At 38.7% G+C, this 18,708-nt stretch overlaps 1 protein-coding gene across 1 annotated transcript in view; it reads right to left on the bottom strand.

Moving 5' to 3' along the window:
* SATB1 (SATB homeobox 1) overlaps positions 1-18,708 on the bottom strand; it is an 80,425-nt gene that overhangs the window by 1,666 nt on the left and 60,051 nt on the right. Inside the window, 2 exon segments of the mRNA XM_015568066.1 lie at positions 690-899; positions 1,492-1,695. Coding sequence (XP_015423552.1) covers positions 690-899; positions 1,492-1,695 — 414 coding nt within the window.

Here is an 18,708-nt window from a genome sequence, read left to right as displayed (position 1 = left end):
AATTATACATGACAAATGTGCGATACATGCACGTAACTGTACTCGCTACCCCACACCTCCTATCAGCAAAGCAAATCAACCCGAGTGAGCGGCAAAATATCAGAACATTCGTACGGTGCCTACGCAGTTCCTTTTACTTCCTAAAAAGCAATTTTTTTAAAAACGATTTACATTTTCAAACAAGTCCTCTTATTACTTAATGTATATCTTCCTCTTTTTTTTTTTGTTTTCGCTAAACAGTTTTTCAGGCTTTCGGGATTATTTTAGTGCTTGATATCCTCAGGGATTCTCTTTTTCAATTTATCTTTAATACATATTCGGGGATATTTTTCCTAGTGGATGGATAACCCTGTTATTGTTTTTAGCTACAAATGTATTTTTCCCCAGCAATACTCAGAAATAACGCACCAAAGATAGTAGGATTTTAGGACTCTGGAAGACAAAGGCATTTTTCCTTAAAGGAGAAGTTCCCCTTAAATTTAATAAAAACAAGTTATACAGCTCAAGTTCAATTGCAACATACTTCCTAAGCAACCGAGGCCCTAAGAGTGCCTACAAAACACCTGACCCCAGAGTTTTCCAATCTTAATTCATAGGGGAGTTCCCTCAGTCAGATGAATGGAGACAAGTCCCATGACATGACAGCTAAGTACAAGACTGAGTCTGTTGGCACAGTGGTCTCAGCCCACCGCCATGGTCAGGTGTCCATTAAAAGTCTGAATATCCCGACCGAGGGAGCGGGTCTTTAAGCCACCCCGTCTGTGTCCCTCTCTTTCTGGCAAAGGGAACTTGTGCCCGCTCACCTGAGGAGCAGCACTGAGCCACGGTGCAGGGGTCAGCAGGCCTGGCAAGAAAACGCCTCTAGACTCTCCTTTCCCAAGGATGGTGGGAGAGGGGCTCTAAAGGAAAGACAAACAGACATGACTCGCCCCTAACCTGTGCTCTGTGAGGGTGTGGGGAGACAGCTGCAAGGTGACGGAAGGGCCAAGGCGTCCGGAGCAAGATTCCATTTAGGTTTCCCTCCCCGCTCCTTTTGGACAGAAGCCAACGTATAAAATTGTGATTCTACAAAATCCCCCTACAGAAAACAGCAATCATTCCTTTCCTTGGGTGCAGTTCAGGTATTAGTTTTTTGTATGTTTTTTTTTTTTAAGGTGGTGTGTTTTAAATTCTGATTAAAAAAAAAAAAATATGAAGCTCATACACACAAAACAACCCAATTCTAACAAAGACTCACTTGCCAAACAAGAAGTGTAAAAGGGGGTTCCTGCCACTTTGGGGGTGGGGAGTGAAGGAAGAGGAACACAAAACACATGTTGGAAAAAGTGTTAATTTTCCTCTCATCCCCCTGAGCAAGACAGCAGTGTATCACTATCGCTTGCTAAAAAGCCCGTGTGTAGGCTGCTGGGAAGGAGAGAAACGCTAATTTCCCTGCTAAGTTTAAAGCTCTGTTTACTTAGTGCTATCTCGAATTGGCCAAGGTAAACGAACCTGAATCTGCTCTGCGGGAACGTGGATGATGTGGGGCGGCCTGTCGCCATGGTGATGTACCGCGTTGCTCTCCTGTTCATATATGGCATCGCGTTCTTGCTGGGGAAGACTGAGGAACCTTCGGATCATGGAGAGGTTCTCCCACAGGGTCCTGTTTTCTGGAGAAGGATCTTCTTTCCAGCGTAACAGCTCACACAACCACCCCTTAGAGACAAGGGAATAATAGGTCAGCTCATGTGGGCGGGCGTGGGGTGGGGGGGACTGACAATTTCCATTAGGAGCTTAAAATGGAAAGACCCTGTGAAGTTAATTTCTTTCATGAGCTCAAAATACTCCAATCTGCTTTAAACAATTTTGTTAAACCTCTGAGAAGAGCTGTGGTTGTCAAAAAGACAGGCTCTGTTTCCAATAAACGTTCAGACTGGCATCTTAAAAGAGGGTAATATTTTTCAGACTCCAAGGGCAAGACCCATTTACCCGGGGCTTTGTGATATGTGAGAAACAGGAGAAAAGCCAGGCTGGGTGCGTCTGAGCCTTGCCCAACCTTCTTGTCTGATGAGTGTGGCCACCTGCGGTCCTGTGGGTATTTAAGGAGAGTTAGGACAGACTTTTAGAATAATTATTTAAAAAGGATTTCATAAATTTGTAATTTTTGTATTAAAAAGGAAATCAGGTATGAATATTTGTGTGTGTGTGTGTGTGTGTGTGTGTGTGTGTGTGTGTGTGAAATAGAGAAGGGATGTGTGCAACTGTGTAAGAACGTTGTCCACTATATAAAGCAAAATGATTATAGACTGGGCATTCAAGAATTCTCAAGAAAGAACTTTCCAGAGAGATAGCGCAGAGTCCTGCTTTTCTGCCTGCTGCAGGATACATATGTGATTTGTCAAGCAACCATTTAAACAGGTTTCCTGAGCAAAGAGTGAACTATCAGATTATCAAGAACTAAGTGGTCCAACACAGTCCATTGTCCAACATTTTCCAATCACCATCTCAAACCTTTATCTTGGCTGCCATGATGGACATAAGGAAGGGGGTGGAGCGAAAGGGGGGCATCCCACCCAGACCCCCTTCCCCAGCCAAGGCTACCACCCCTCTGTGCTGCCTGCTTAGAGCTCAGAGCCACACTCTTTTCTGGAGAAAGGTCTTGGAGTCATCTCACCTGGAGATGCCTAGAAAGTTACTCCACTTCCTCCCTGGCCCCCTCGCCCAGGGTGGCCATGCCTGGCTGCCCCAGTGGTTCAAAGTCTCTGTACCTTCAATTTACTGCTGTTTTCCATAGAGGGATTTATTCTCTAGAGATGACCTTATCTCCCCTTTACTTGTGACCCCCTTTTCCCTATCCACCTTGCTCCTTCCAAGTCCCTCACCGAATCACGTGCACTTGACTCCCCATCTCAGGTTCTGCTTTAGGGAACGTGGCCTAAGACACAGGGGCTTCTTGAAAATTTCAACTAAATTAGTTGGATGTGAATGGATAAAGTACATTTTCTTTATTATCTAATTTTTAGAACTAGCCAAGGAGAAGGTATTTTTGTCTTTTGTTTTGCTGGTTGTTTTTTTTGTTGTTGTTTGTTTTTAATGTTACCTTTGGAGTGAGAATGGTATGGCTTTTCCTCCCTTTCTTCTCAGCCTGAACCACTGGGGAGAGAATTCTCTTTCCAATTGCAATATATAGTGGGAAGAAGCAAGGTACACTCTCCCCAAAATGGCCTATTTGAGAGATTTTAGAGAGAACTGAGACATTAGCTTCCCAAGGCCCATCTACGAACCAGCCAAGGGTGATGCTGCTCACCCCCAGGAGACCTACCAATTTTTCTGAGAGAGCTTTGATTCTCTACTCAACAGGTCTTTTAATTAAACAGATATGTACATGGGGACAGTCATGCAATCATGCACTCATTCAATGCTACCGAACACATAATAATTCCAGGCTAAAAGAGTAGGCAGTAAACTGAAGATGTGCCTAAAAGAATATTAGCTAAATGAAAAATAAGAATGCTGATTACAGTGTCATTGAACACACTTCTAACCTTGGCAATCCTGTTTATTTCCAGAATAATATGATATGTCATATTTTAGCTCTATGTTTGTACATTATTGACTAGAAAACTATATTCTAGTATTTGAAATATTTGAGACCCTGAAGACGATTATTTAGTGCTTCCTAGCAAATATGTGCTGTCTAGAGTAAGCCAAGAAAATATATTTTCCTACATCTAAGCTATTTCTTTACACTTTACCTCTAAGTTTTCATGCTGTGACGGTTTTAGATGTATCTTCCCATAAGTCTGAATATTAACTACTAGAGGCCTGGTGCATGAAATTCATGCACTGGTAGGATCCCTAGCCGGCCGGGCCTCCCTCCCTTCCCCTGGCTGGCCCGCCCCCTGGTCAAACTACGGTCGAGGGGACAATTTGCATACTATGCTTTTATTATATAGGATGCTAATTTCCTCCTCCTTGTCTTCATTCTTTGGCTATGTCAATTGACACCTGCCCCCATGCCTAAACACAGCAAATACAATTCTATTTATCTTTCAAGAGATGTTAGAAGGTGCATAAAGATGCTGTTTTGGGTTTTTTTACTTACTAGTAGCTAGTCTTACATTATTGCAGTAAGTGCTCAACATTGAGATTCCAAGAATTAAAAAAAAAAACACTAATGCTTGCAACTAAAAATTGCTAAAAGTTAAATTAAGAACGATTCATGTAAGAAAAGCTTCTTGGAGAGAGCTGAAAACTCCAATAATTTTCAAATCCTTTAGAAACTTTTTCATGCCGAGATCAGTTAGCACTTGCATATATATGTGAAAAAAAAACATGTGGATCACAGATGTTCTCTGGAAAAGAAAATCATTAGTTCTTTTAAAATGGCTAATAATGATAGCTAATTCCTAAACAATCACATTCACGCTGGTTTCACAAATATTTCAGAAAAAGAGCCCCAACTCATTCAACAAATATTTGCTCATATTGTCACTGTGTGTCTCTATACTTACGAGACAGACCCTTATTTTTATTAATTGCCTATGACTAACATAACATTTCCAGTAGTTTGCTATTAACCTCTGCCCTTAAATAATACTTCTAATTCCTTATCTAAAAATAATTTGATGAATTATAAGTCTGAAGCATGTCTCTGCTAGCCTTTCAAGAAACACGGTCATTTAAAGAGACTGAAATCAGATGCTTCTTAGAAAAATATTTAACAGTGCAGCTGGGAACTGTTAGTTCTACAAGGATATTCCAAAAAAACAAAGGGGGGGGGCGGAGGTTCTTTCCTTGATGTGCGTATCTCTTAAAAAGTAATGGAAAACAGATATTCTGACATGCCAGTTCTCTGTCAGCAGAGAAAATAATTTGGCTCATCCCCAATTCACACCGGCAAAGTAAGATTAATGTTTTCTAATACTATTTAAATGCCTTGGAATATTCTGACTACCTCAAAATCTATGGATTGAGATTCTATTAATGATGACAGTAACCTAATCTGTGTTTTGCAGAAAGCGGCTAAAAAAGCCAAATGCTTTCTAACCTTTTTCTAGATCACTTTTCCGTAAGTGTTATTGTTAGAGCATATAAATTTGGGAAGAAAATGAACATGTCAGAATATCTGTAATATTTAGCAAATAAAAAATATTGATTCCCCTAAGTACTGTATAAGTTTTTAAATGATAAATTTATAGATTTACTTGGTAGAGGGGAGACAAGGAATGAAATGCAGCACTAGGTTGCAAAATGTGAACATAATTACATTTTTAAGAGAGGTCTCTGAGACTTGAGATATTAAAAGACCATAGGCCGGGGTAGGAAACTACTCTCAAAATTAAATTCAATGACAACTGTTCCAAACAGTGGAAAGGAGAGAAGACTAAAAGCCTTCAAAATAATGATACCGATCCATTCTCAGGGAACCAAAATGGCACAAAGAACAACCTACACTTTAAATGTAGTAAATTTGCCAAGCAACATTACACTGCATATAAAAAGGGCAAAATATAAACAGTAGCCACATGTAAATAAATTAGTAAAACTTTCAGGATGTTACTACTTTTCAAACTGACAAAGTTTAATTTGACACCTTCTGTTCTAAACCCTTTGTTTCTATTCAAAATCACGCCTTGAGCTGTTGCTATCAATCACAGAGCTCCCCCCTATTACTTAAAAAAACTGGCATGGACCCTGAATAAGCTGAAAATGCCATGCAGATGAATTCTGAGATAATATGTTCAAACCTGTTATATACAACACAAATCCTGTAAAGTTATGTATTGTAAACCTACATTTATTGAGAACTAAAAGTCTTAAATCCATCTGCCACAAAGGAAATACTGTTATGTACTTTATAGTAACCAAGAGCCATCTGCAAATGTCTAGCCACCGTAAGCAAGAAAATGGTGCAATGGGTGCTAATGCTAAGACTGCACGGAATAACATTCTTTTGACTGGATTTGGTTAGGGGTCTATTAAATATAAAATCAAGGGAGAAAGAGGAAGGAAGAGAGAAAATGCAGAGTGACTGCCAAACCAGTACTGCAAAAAAGCAAAACAAACTCAATGACAACACAATGGCAATTTATTATGGTCCATGAAGCACACGACTGTATGCTCATTTTAAAGGAAAAATTAGCAGTTCTAAACTCAATATTCTAATGATGTGCTTTACTGACAGAATCTTGTTGTACCACATTTAAATAAAAATCCTGGCACCTTCCTCTCTCAGCTGCTAATTTCCAACCAAACTCAACCTCTGATTTCCATTCTAGTCAGAACAGTTACTTCAAGTCAATTCACTTCTAACATTTTAACGGATAAGGGGTGCACGATGATTTTCATGTAGTCAGGAAAGGAACCTCATTTCACAAATGAATTTATTGTACCTATAGAGTCCCACACATAAAAAGAGAAACCTTCCAAGGCCTGGCCTGTGATAAAGCTGGGAGTATGCAACACAGTTAGTTTTCCAGGGGAAAATAGACTTCCCATATTCTCTGAGGAAAAAAGTCATTTAATACAATATACAGATATGTATATATGATCATTCTACACATATACATTTTGAACCCAAGAGCTTTAAAAAGAGAAAGAAAATGACAAATAATTCCTGCTACAACTAAGAAGGAAAATACATTTTAAAAAACAGAATGGTAATTTGAGTTCTAAAAAGCAAAACATTTTATAGTCTGTATTTACGCCCCCCTCCCAATCTTTTATGTGTTATTTGCAGAAGTATTTCTTTCCAATCTCTTGGGTTCATCGCATAATAATATGATATTAAAAGAAATCAATCTAAATAGGGAGGTATTTGATACAAACATTTTAGTGGAAAGCATGAATTACATTTTAGCAAGTAGTAGGAACAAGGATTAAGTACATAATCCATTAAACAGTACTTCTAGCACACAAAAAAAACAGCATTGTAGACTAAACTGCACCAGGCATTTTGAATGAGTACATTCTGAACAACAACTAACTATAAAGCTAGCAAATTATCATTCAGCAAATAATGTTCCACTTTTAAAAGAACCTGTAAGTGTTACTTATGCTAATGAAGATAGTTTTTAATCTGCCCACAAACATGCTAATAGAGGGCAATTTTTTTTTAATTTTTATTTTTTACAAAGCTGTCGGCACTCAAGGGTAACTTCATATCAATGTTCTATAAGCGGGGGGGGGTGGGGGGGGGCGGTCTGGGTTCTAATAGAGTTACTAATTCTTTCGCCTTTAGAATAAAGGTTTAAAGATACCACAAAAGGGACCAATGATGTTTAAGCCACCCCTTTAACATTCCAGAAGAATTTCATTTTCACACTTTTTATGCTTTATACACACTCTGCCTCAAATGTAGTGTTAAAACATACTACTTCTTCAGGGGCCCCAACATAGACACACAAGGTCGAATGGAGGTACAACCCCACTTCCAGGCCCACGGCCCAGAGGCTTCACACACGAACTTTAACCTGTTTTGGAGAACAATCATAACACTTTGAACAGTGAGAAACAAAACAGTGGCAAAGCAATACTGAAAGCATTTTAAATTATTTACTAGGTTAAAAGGGTGAAATGATACTTTAAATACATCAAATTTCATCATCGAGGCCATTTTTTGGTGGCAAAGTGGTATTGATCTTTCCAAATGCTTAAAATTAACTATTTTCCAGAAGGTCATTATTTGATTAAAGGCATTAAAGTTGAGGGCAAGAAGCGATGCACTTTTTCTTCTTCCCCATTCAAATCATCATGTAATTTAATAAAAGCCATCCCATCATGTCCCGTAATAAAAACGCTTCTCTTAAGATATTGTTCTTTACCTAACATATTAACCTTTAAATGCTATGAAGTTCTTTAGAAGAAAACCTTTGCAAAAGCAGATCATTCTAGAACATAATGAGAGGCCAACCTATTAACATGAATAAAGATACATGTTCTCCTCTGTGGAATTAGCAGGAAATACATTAATCTTTCTCTCCAGTTTAATAACTCTACACTGTGTATTGCAAAGAGAATTTCAGCAGGTCTGCAAGCAACTTTTTCTGCTTTGTTAACACTGGTCTTATTACAGAAAACCCGGGAAATAAATTTGAACAGAGAAGTACTAGTAAATGCATTTCCCATTCTGAAAGTAGCACATTAACATCCCCATTATTCAAAGATGGGTTTTAAAAAGAAACGTATTTAAAGTATATACATATATATATATATGTATATGTATATATATGTGTGTGTGTTATATGTGTATATATATGTATACACACACACACACACACATATATATATAGAGAGAGAGAGATATGTGATTCCTAGAGAAAGCACATATATATTACATATATATATATATCATCAAATATATTTTCAAAGTATGGTTTCTAATACTTGTATTTTCTAAAAAGAAAGAAAATCATGTACTCTCTTAAATTATTACTGTTTTTAAACTTCTAAACTATTTCTGTTTTAAACTCTCTCCAGACTCCACAGTTTATGTAAGGGACTCTATATCTTAGCCAAAAGTCTGTGGGTTTCCATATTGTGGTAATAAGAGGACATAAAACGGCTCTCCACACATTTCTCATTTGAGTAAAGTTTTGCCATTTTGTTTTTCATAGATTAAAAAACATATCTACCAGAGTTTCTGGAGGTTTGTTATAAAAAAGAAACGTTTATACAATCTGGGTGAAAGCTCCCTTTAAAATTTCGCGAGTTTAGAAGGAATATTCAGAATCATTAGCAAATCGTACGTTTTTCAATGTTTCTTAAAATTTAAGCCAAAACAAGAAAATCATTCATCTGCCATGTTTTGTTTTGTGTTTTTTTTCTTTTCTACCTTCTCACAGCCACTGACTTTGGGCACACATAAATATGGAGGCTTTGTTTTCTTTTGCTATAAACTGTGCCATAGCAAGATGATCAGATGACAATCTGGTCAGAGTAGATAAAAATGGTTCTTGCTTAAAACATTTTTCAGGCGAGGAGAATCTCATGTTTAAAGAATATTTTCAAGGAGGGAGAATCTGAGAAGTGAAAGAAGATAAAAGTATGACATTCTCAACAACGTATTAAACTAGCTAGCAAGAAAAGAATCTCTTAATCTGACTGAAATAGAGAACTCCCCCCCCCCCCCAACCCAAAGCCTTAAATTTTTAAAACATTCAACTTGGAAAATAACTTAAAAGTTTATTTTTTTTCATATATTTCAAGCCTAATTTTGAGATGGTTTATTCAAAGCTTAGCCAAAACTGATTCTGGCTTACATGTTTAACTTGAATATAGTTTCTTCAAATGAATTTCTTGTTGTTTTTTTTCCTCTCAATCTGAGATGTATTTTTGACATTCCATAAATTTCAGTGATATGATTCTATCTTATTTAACATTTATACACTGGACCTTAAAATCTTACTTAAGATTTCATTCTCTCTTTGTTCTTCAAAGCTCGTGTCATTAGAAAATTCAATACTCCCAAGGTTCATGCTATATTTTCATCAGTTTTAGCCTCCACTTCTATCATAACCATCTGCTTCTTTCTGCCCTGCTCACCACTGTCTCGTCCGTGCTGGGGCACCTCTCCCTTGATTGATGTTCTTCGGCACCACACATTTTTAAATTGCTTCCCATGGATAATTCTTTTGATTTCTGAACAAGAAACGTTTAAGTAATCATTCCTTTTCCTCTCTTAATGTAGGGGGGAATGTAGGAAGGGAAATACAGTAATGATGACTGAAGCTTTGATGAAGAATGAGAGAACAAGTGCTATTATATAGAGTTGTGATTCCTAGAGAAAGCACATAAATATGATGTCTGATTTAGTCTCTGGAACTTCCTGATAGGGACAGGCACAGGTTTAACTCAGCATTTTTAGATTCCGTTAGCCATCTTTGAGGTGCCCTTGGAAAAGGATGCTAGGATGAAAATCACTGCTCTGGTCTTCTCTCAAACTGCTGCTCACAAGGAACCCCATTATAGAGAACACACGCGCATAGTCCCTAGAGCTGCACCCAAGTTCCTCCCAATCACACTCGTGTTCTGATTTCCTGGCCTATTTCTTGGCTAGTGCCCAAAACGCCCCCCCCCCATTCTATTCTCTTCAACAGCAAAGCCCTGTCTCCTTTTTTCCTGCCCATCCAAACACTACCTTCTCCTTCGAGTCCTGCTCAGTCACCTCCGTATAGCACTGATGTCTGTGGACTTGAGCACATTTTCTTTCTGAGCTTTAGATCCTCCTCTACAAAGTGCGGATAACAACAGGATCAATCCCACTGTTAATCTCAAGACTGTGGCTGAAGCAATACATTCATCCCAGGGCCTAGTCCGTGATCCACACAACAAGGGTTGATGAGCTTAACTGAAGTACTTGCCTTAAATGGCTCACAGTATATTTGGGAAGACCTGGTTTTAGTTTTTGCCCACTGAGTATGATCGCTGCAGGTTTGTCATTTATGGTCTTTATTAGGTTGAGATAGGCTCCCTCTGTTCCCACTTTGCTGAGAGGTTTTTTTTTTATGAAAAATGGGTGCTGGATTTTGTGCAATGCTTTTTCTTCGTCTGTTGATATGATCATGTCATTTTTGTCTTTCAATTTGTTTATGTGATGTATCACATTTATTGATTTGCAAATATTGTACCAGCCTTGCATCCCTGGAATAAGTCCCACTTGATCTTGGTGTATGATCTTTTTAATGTATTGCCGGATGGGATTTGCTAATATTTTGTTGAGGATTTTAGCATCTACGTTCATCAGGAATACTGGCCTGTAATTCTTTCTTTGGAGTGTCTTTATCTGGTTTTGGATTTAGGATAATGCTGGCCTCATAAAAAGAGCTTGGGACTGTTCCTTTTTTCTGATTTTTTGGAATAGTTTGAGGAATACAGGTGTTAGTTGTTCTTGGAATATTTGGTAAAACTTCTCTGTGAAGCCACCTAGACCAGAGTTTTTGTTTGCTGGAAGTTTTTTGATTACTGCTTCTATTTCATCAGTTGTTATCCGCCTATTCACGTTTTCTGATTCTTCCTGATTCAGTTTTGGGAGATTCTATTTTTCAGGAAGACCTAACATTAAAAAATACCTATTTAGTGCAAGGCAGTATGATAAGCATCAATGATGGGAGACATTATGTGGGACCCACGTGGAGGGGAAGAAGAGATGTGCTGGGGTGGTCAAGGAAGTTCTTACCGGTCAAGAGTGGTATTAGCTTGGCTTTGAAGAAAGGGCACTATTTGGAGTGGGTAGGGTAATGAAACTAGGAGTGAGACGAATTCGCATTTGCTAGGAAAAATACATAGACCAGTTGGTTTTGAACTGACTACGCCTACAACTCTTTTGCAATTGCTCTTTACCATACTTTCCTGAGAATACAGCTTAATTACTGCGACCTTACCTACTCTATATGCTGTATGTCTCAACTCTATTTGTGAAGAAAGCCTGGGTATTAATTTGAATTCCTATTCTACTACTGACAAGCCCCCTGAACTCTGGTCAAACTACTCAAGTTCTCTAGACCTCAATTTTCTTCTCTATATAATGGGGACAACTTTACCACCAGTCACACAAGGTTGTGAGAACTAAGGTATAATTCATGCAAAGGGCTTGACACAACATTGATGAATGTCAGCTATTATTATTTCTACTATTTTGCCCTTATCACAAAGATAATCCAAAGGAATTGGAATACCTATGGAATTAAAATTAATTCAATTACCACATCCCAACCTGAACCCAGTATTTTCCTCCCACAAAGTAGTTTCTCTTCCTATGTAGTTTAACTCAATTAACAGTATCACCACCCACCCAGTCACCTGTGCTGAAAGGCTGTTATTTGAAGTACGAATTGGTATAATCTTTCTGGAGGGCACTGTGAAAATGTTGAATGTAGAAATGTCTGGCAAGCACCTTTAAAACACAAATGACTTTTTTTGATCCAATAATTCAACTTCTGAAAATTTATCCTAAAGAAATGATTAAAGATGTATACAAATTATTAAACTATAATGATGCTCACATTAGCATTATTTGTCATAGCAAAAGTTAAATGTAACTTAAATTCACCTCAATTGGGAATTCAAAGGTATGTATATCTTATGAATTAACGAATGTAAGACACATATTATAAGCATATACCACATGTATATGTAGTCATGTCTAACTTAGCCTATCGAACTTCTTGATTAGTAAATATACTGGTTTAATTAAGCTTACTTGACCCCCTTAGCCATCTCTGAGATGTGTATATACATATACATTACATATAGAGAGATGGAACATAAATTAGGCTCTCTCTCAGTATGGGGATTTGGGGTATTTTTATATTCTTCCTTATGCTTGACATTTTTTTTTCTATGGTGACCATGTACTGTTTTTTTAATTTTAAAAACTAGGAAACCACCTTGGCCAGAGTAGGTCACTGGGTTGGAGTGCTGTCCTACATACAGAAAGGGTACAGGTTTGATTCCCGGTCAGGGCACATACCTAGGTTTAGGGTTTGGTCTGCAGTTGTGGCATGAATGAGAGGTGACCAATGGATGCTTCTCTCTAAAAAAAAAAAACCACTAAACATATCCTCAGGTGAGGATTAGAAAATAAATATATAGCAAACAGTTTCAATTAAAAATCTGATTTTTCTTTCCTATCTCCTCTATAAAGGAATAATGATGAATTCCTGTCAATTCCACTCCTTCAGAACCTCTCTTGCATGTGTTCCTTCTTTTCCATTCCTACTGCTCTGGTCCAGGCCCTGGGAATTTCTTCCATGAACTAATCAATGCTGAGGAGTTTTTTTTTTTAGTTCACTCCACCTCCATGTGTGCTATCTGAGTTACAGTACAAACAAATGCCAACACAAAAGCCCTTTGAGTGGCACACTCTTCACTTTCCTTCACCCAAGGGGCTGGGAGACCCCTGAGGCTCACACTCCCATGAGTGGGTGTTAAAATTGTAACAAAAGATTCCTGGAACACTAAAGTGGCAGTAAGTTGGGGGGACAGAGAAAGATGTAAGAATGACACAATCTGGGCCAGTTTAGTGACAATAAACTATACTCCTCTGTAATTCCTGAGGATATCATGGACAGTAGCGAAGTCCAACAACTCATTCATAATGCTGGTGTTGTGTGTCAAAGAACTAAGATTCAAACTGAGCTCAGCTTACTAGGTTTAAGGAGGCAGGGAAGCACTATTAAAGCTTCTGTCAAAGGCAAACATATTGAATTATTTTTTAAAAATATATTTTATTGATTTTTTACAGAGAGGAAGGGAGAGGGATAGAGAGTTAGAAACATCGATGAGAGAGAAACATCGATCAGCTGCCCCCTGCACACCTCCCACCGGGGATGTGCCTGCAACCCAGGCACATGCCCTTGACCGGAATTGAGCCCGGGACCTCTCAGTCCGCAGGCCAACGCTCTATCCACTGAGCCAAACCAGTTTCGGCTATATTGAATTATTTAAAGGAGAAGCTTAGCCCTACTTGGTTTGGCTCAGTGGATAGTGCATCAGCCTGCGGACTCAAGGGTCCCAGATTCGATTCCGGTCAAGGGCATGTACCTTGGTTGCGGGCACATCCCCAGTAGGGAGTATGCAGGAGGCAGCTGATTGATGTTTCTCTCTATCCCTCTCCCTTCCTCTCTGTAAAAAATCAATAAAGGAGAAGCTTAGCCCTGGTCAGTGTTTCTAAATGGTTAGAGCATCAGCCAAAGCATTGAAGCGTTGCAGGTTTGATTCCCAGTCAAGGGCACGTACCTGGGTTGCTATCTCAACCCCCTTTCTTTCCCCACATCGGGGCACCAATCTGTGTGTATCTTCTCACACAGTTTCTCTCCTTCCCCCTCCACTCTCTGGAAAAAAAAATCCTCTGATGAGAATTAACAACAATTTTAAAAATACATAATGAAAACCATCACTTTTTCCAAAGCCCTCAACCCAGATAAAGATGTGCTCTTATACTGTAACGTTAGGAAGCAAATTTCTTACCATGCTGTATCCTCAAGTCACTATTAAAATTTTACATTATTTTTCTATTCAAAATTATGAGCTCACTATGTAAAAAAAGATCAACGAATATCCATATATGCCCAGTGCAAAAACAAAGTAAAATGTGAACTTACAAAATGAATACATTTTAGGTTATGATTTATCTGATACAGTAGTTTGCTTACAAAAATAACTGACTACCATGTTATTTTAAACAAATATGTCTGCCACTGCATATTTACTTAGATAAAACCTTTCAACAATGCAGACATTTCCTAAAATAAACTATATTCCCCATTATGTATATTTAGGATCTTGAAATTAAAATTTTAAACCTTCCTTCCATGATATTTTAGGAACAAAAAAAGTTTAAAACCAGGGAAAGGCAAATCGGGATTATAGGAGTTAAGGGACTTGTATTCTGAGAGGGACGATCCAGCGGGTGTGTTCATTACGACCCCCAAATTGCTTAGGATTTTGCTGATAAAATAACACCTATTATGTGGTCAAAACCCACATCATCTTATCCATTATGCAAACCTACTCATCAGAGGTTGGCTTAATGAGGGGCTCAAATCTTGTGATTTACAAGGAAGCATTAAAAAAAAGAAAGCATCAATATTTCTGGAAACATCATGGGAGCCCCAGTGACAATGGCCAGGTTATAATTTTATCAATGAAAGGAGACAGGGGAAGCTGCACAGGCCACCTCAGCTGTTCGTCACAACCACTGCTCCTGTTCCTTACCTGGGGAAGGCAGGCTCCTGGAGGGCCCCAGGTGGACAGGAGTGGAGTCTGGACAGAGTGTCTGTCTGAGCTCAGAGGCCCTACCTACCCTTCTCATCTGGACTCCCTTAGGAATACGCTGGCCTTTGGGATGGCAAAATTGGGAGCAGATGAAATCTGTTTCTGAAGCAGTCCATCCTTCCACAAATAATTAGTGCTATCTGTGTGCTACCAATGGTGCAGGATGAGAGGAAATTGGGGGACGAACACAATAGGGAATTATTTCACTTACTGTCCAGCGAGGTAAGAACAGCTTAAACTTCAGGTGTAAGGTGATATTAAAGGTGTCTTTCAACTGGCAAACATTTCTAGCCTCAGGGCAAAGGAGCGCCTTCATAAAGTGCTGCACCGTCTGTGGCATCAGAATGTTGGAAAGGCTGCCCGCCCATACGGTTGGTTTTTGTCGTTGTTGTTTTAAACATTACTGCAGTGTGTATAACCCCTGCTTACATGGGAGTGAAGGGTACTTGAGAAATAAGCATACTAAAAAGTAATACATAACAAAAAAATGTTGCCCAGCTATTGCCTTTAAAAATACATAGATTTTTTCCTACACAAACTTTATTTAATCAATGATCTCATCTCTTTTGTGTCATGAACCCTCTGGCAACCTGGGGAAGCCTAGTGATGATGTCTGTACTGAAAAATGTTTTTATGTGCCTGAAATAAAATACCTAATATGAAAAAAAACAATTATGAAATACAGTTATCAAAAATTCCTGGCATAGTAATATGTGCTCCTTTATTAACACACTAAATAAGATCTAGGGACAAATCTAATAACTAAACTATTACAGTTTTATAGTGATGAGCCTAAATAATATTTTGAGATACTGTAATAACTTAATATGATATGAAAATACTTGTGATTTTTATTGGTGATAAATTCATAGGTATTGCTAATACTACTGTGATTTGTTGCCTATATTGATAATTAAATAAAATGTCAAATTTTAGTTATACCTTAATGAAAAAATGTTTTTTCTATCCAAGTTCATAAACATATTGGGAAAAGGTAAGACACAGGTTAAGAACTGCTGAATAGGTTGCCTCCCTCCACATGACTTATACATGTGTGTATATATGCACATTTTTCTGGAACTATCTTATATAAGTTCCTAGTGGTCTAGAACAGTGGTCGGCAAACTGCGGCTCGCGAGCCACATGCGGCTCTTTGGCCCCTTGAGTGTGGCTCCAACTAAGCCTTAAGAGTACCCTAATTCAGTTAATAACAATGTACCTACCTATATAGTTTAAGTTTGAAAAATTTGAAAAGAAATTTCAGTCGTTGTACTGTTGATATTGGGCTCTGCTGACTAATGAGTTTGCTGACCACTGGTCTAGAGATTTCCTTAACATAGCTTTTTTTGTTTTGTTTTTCTTTGCCATGAAAGGACCATTCCTCTTAGAGACCCTAAGGTTGGAAGAAAACACTTAAATCACTAGTCCGATAATTCTCAGAGTGTCTGGAGGAGACCGGGTTCCAAACAGGGGTGTTTCAGCCATGCCTTGGTTTGTGTTGATGAGAATGGCCCACCCTAACCCAACCATCAAGTCAATCAATATGGGGGAAGATTTATATATTTCAGTTCTGGATGAGATTTCATTCATAAAACAACAGTTTCCTATCTTAACATTTTTGGCTGCCAATCACACTAACATATACACCTCACTGTTTTTTCCTGGTTCTGTTACAAACTCACAAAAGGCTTTACAACCTCTGAGTAAAGCCTCAATATTCTAACTTAGTTAACTTCACACCATCCACATAGCTATAAAGGTATATGAGATTAGCTGAGTGTCCTCTGAGAAATGTCTGTCTGCCAGGAGAGGAGCGCTAACAAGTTTTTCCACAGACACCTGGATTCTCAAATAGAAGGGAGAAAGGCAGCAGGGCAGGTAGAGAAGGGAAGGAAGGAGTGGTGGCCTGGCATGCTTTTGGGGTGCAGGGAGGGGGCAGCTAATGCAAATGCTAGGAAGCCAGCAGTAATCAAATAAAGAGCCTGCCCTCGCCACCACTTTTCAAAGAGTGGGTGGTTATAAAGTATTTGCCTTTAATATTTGAGGGCAGAAGGAAGCTAGTCAAAGAGAGGATTAAAGACAGAGAAGAAAATGAGTAGAAAGATGATAAAGTGCGGTGGAGTGAGGTGGGGAAATAGGTAGAAAATAACTGAACACATAACCATATCAAAACTTCATATTATATGTAGGTCGATGTTAATTTTTTCCAGAAATATAAATACAACTTTCTAGAAATTAGGCTTGATGGATAAGGCTTTAGTCCTTATGGTTATCTAGGGTCCAACTTATTTAGTCTCTTTAATCAAAATACTAAAATAAAATTATTACCCATTAGGCTATTACCCTTCCCCCAATCTCCAAACACACAAGCAAAAATTAATTGCAAGCCAGGAAGAAATAAGGCAATTTAGACAGTAACAGCTTGGCATGGCCCGAGCTGGGTTTCCTAATGGCATTTGTCTATTGGCAAATGTATATTTTATTTACAGCCTTCACTTCCTTGACCTTATTGAAAGTAATTTATTTTTACCTAATCTGCATTTCATTTAAACCACCAAATACTCCATCAATGAACCAGCTAAGTAGCACCCATGACAACTAGCACTTCTGTTGGTTCCATAAGTAAAATGGGTAAACATTTAAAGGAGACATTTGGGGATGGGCACCCCTCAGCAGCTATTAAATGCTGCAGGTACCAATTTATGAATTTGCAAATATGGGCACCAAAATATTCCCCCCAATCAGCTGTCACTCCCTATTTCACAAATCTCTTCCAAACCTGTGATTTCTCATGGACTTCATCTAATTTTCCCTCTATAATGTGCTAGTCTTCCCAGCAAAACTTACATCAATTAAAAAGAGAGAGAGAAGTTAAAGGTAGAGTTTCAGGCATCAATTAAAAAAAACAAAAAGATATATTTAAGGAGGAAACGCTTCAGCAAACTTCAAGTCATCTCATGTTGGCAACCACTAACCCACCTCATACTAAGCCAAGTCCATTCCCCAACCAATCTGAGCTCATCTCTCCATGCTGCGCTGACTCTGCTAGGTCCCTGGTAAGGAGAGGGAGAGCTTCCGGTCTTCTAATAGCAGCACTCAGAGATTACATCAATCTTGAGCTCACTGCACACCAGATACCATGGAGTTCATACACTGGGTTCCAAACAATCAATTTTCCCACTCTATGGCACTCATAAGTAATTCCTGTTGGCCACAAACCCCAAGATAGCACTTTGTCCCCCAAACTGAGCCCTTCCATTATTCAAAAGCTTACCACCTCCTCTGTGATTCATTCTCAGACTAACACACCTGTCGGCAGTACCTTCAATCAAAATAGCATCCTCTTCCCCTCCTGTGCACGTGTCAGTCTGCAACAAACTCACAGAACCTGGAACTGCAAGGACATTAGACATAATCTGGCCCAACCTATTTTACCTTAAGGGAAGTTCAAAGCCGGAGAGGGTACGCAACTTGCCTGGGGGCAGTGGTATCGGGCTCCCACTACTTACAATCCTCAATGCTTTCTCTGAAAGATGAATCTGATGGACAAGGAATTACATCAACCGTCTGTTAGTCTGCAAATTTACCCTATTTCTAGCTGACACAGATAATCAGGAACCACACCCTCTCATTTCTTTCAGCTCACAATGAAAACGTGAACTATGCTGCAAATGATACTGATGACCTCAACAATGATCATGAAAAATGCAGACAATGCATCCCAAGAGGAAACAGCAAACAGCATTCAAAGGAACCCATTCTCCTTCCTGCACATTTTCATGAGGATATGAGAGCACTGAAGAAGAGCAACTGCAGAATGGCGGACCGAGGTGGGGCAGGATAAAGTTTGTTAACTATACTTCTGCTAACAGATGCACGAAAACTGTCCTTTTATTAGACCGGGACCAAGCAGGGTCCATAAATAAAATTTAAAGGTTTTCCTTGACAATG

The sequence above is a fragment of the Myotis davidii genome, unplaced genomic scaffold, assembly GCF_000327345.1.
Source record: "Myotis davidii unplaced genomic scaffold, ASM32734v1 scaffold962, whole genome shotgun sequence".
Classification (NCBI taxonomy): domain Eukaryota; kingdom Metazoa; phylum Chordata; class Mammalia; order Chiroptera; family Vespertilionidae; genus Myotis; species Myotis davidii.
Note: the sequence above shows the minus strand (reverse complement) of the source record. Positions and strands in the feature narration are given on the sequence as shown.